This window comes from Nestor notabilis, unplaced genomic scaffold (assembly GCF_000696875.1).
Source record: "Nestor notabilis isolate BGI_N333 unplaced genomic scaffold, ASM69687v1 scaffold379, whole genome shotgun sequence".
NCBI lineage: Eukaryota > Metazoa > Chordata > Aves > Psittaciformes > Psittacidae > Nestor > Nestor notabilis.
Window position 1 is genome coordinate 79,563 of NW_009944802.1, and position 268 is coordinate 79,830.

The following is a 268-nucleotide window of genomic DNA, read 5'->3' on the forward strand; positions in this document are numbered from 1 at the left end:
GTGGGGGGGGTGGGGTCCCCTCCGCACCCGCCCCCCCCCCCAGAGCCCCCCTGCATGTCCTACCTGATGATCACATACATGACGGAGCAGTTGCCCACCAGCCCCACGATGCACACAATGGAGTAGACGACCACAATGGTGATCTTGATGCTCAGCGGCAGGAAGCTGTCCCCCGTGCCGTTGTTGAACCAGTTACTGGGCAGAAAGCTGAGGTTCAGCATGGAGGAGTCGTTCAGCAGCTTTCTCAGGTCAGGGTCTTCCAAAATGT

At 59.7% G+C, this 268-nt stretch overlaps 1 protein-coding gene across 1 annotated transcript in view; it reads right to left on the reverse strand.

Annotated features, from left to right (window-relative positions):
• The window catches only part of OPRL1 (opiate receptor-like 1), a 10,080-nt gene extending 9,844 nt beyond the window's left edge, over positions 1 to 236 (reverse strand). The window contains exon 1 of the mRNA XM_010022558.1: positions 64 to 236. Coding sequence (XP_010020860.1) covers positions 64 to 221 — 158 coding nt within the window. The 5' untranslated portion in view covers positions 222 to 236. The remainder of the gene's footprint in view (positions 1 to 63) is intronic.
• Positions 237 to 268: the final 32 nt, after the last annotated feature.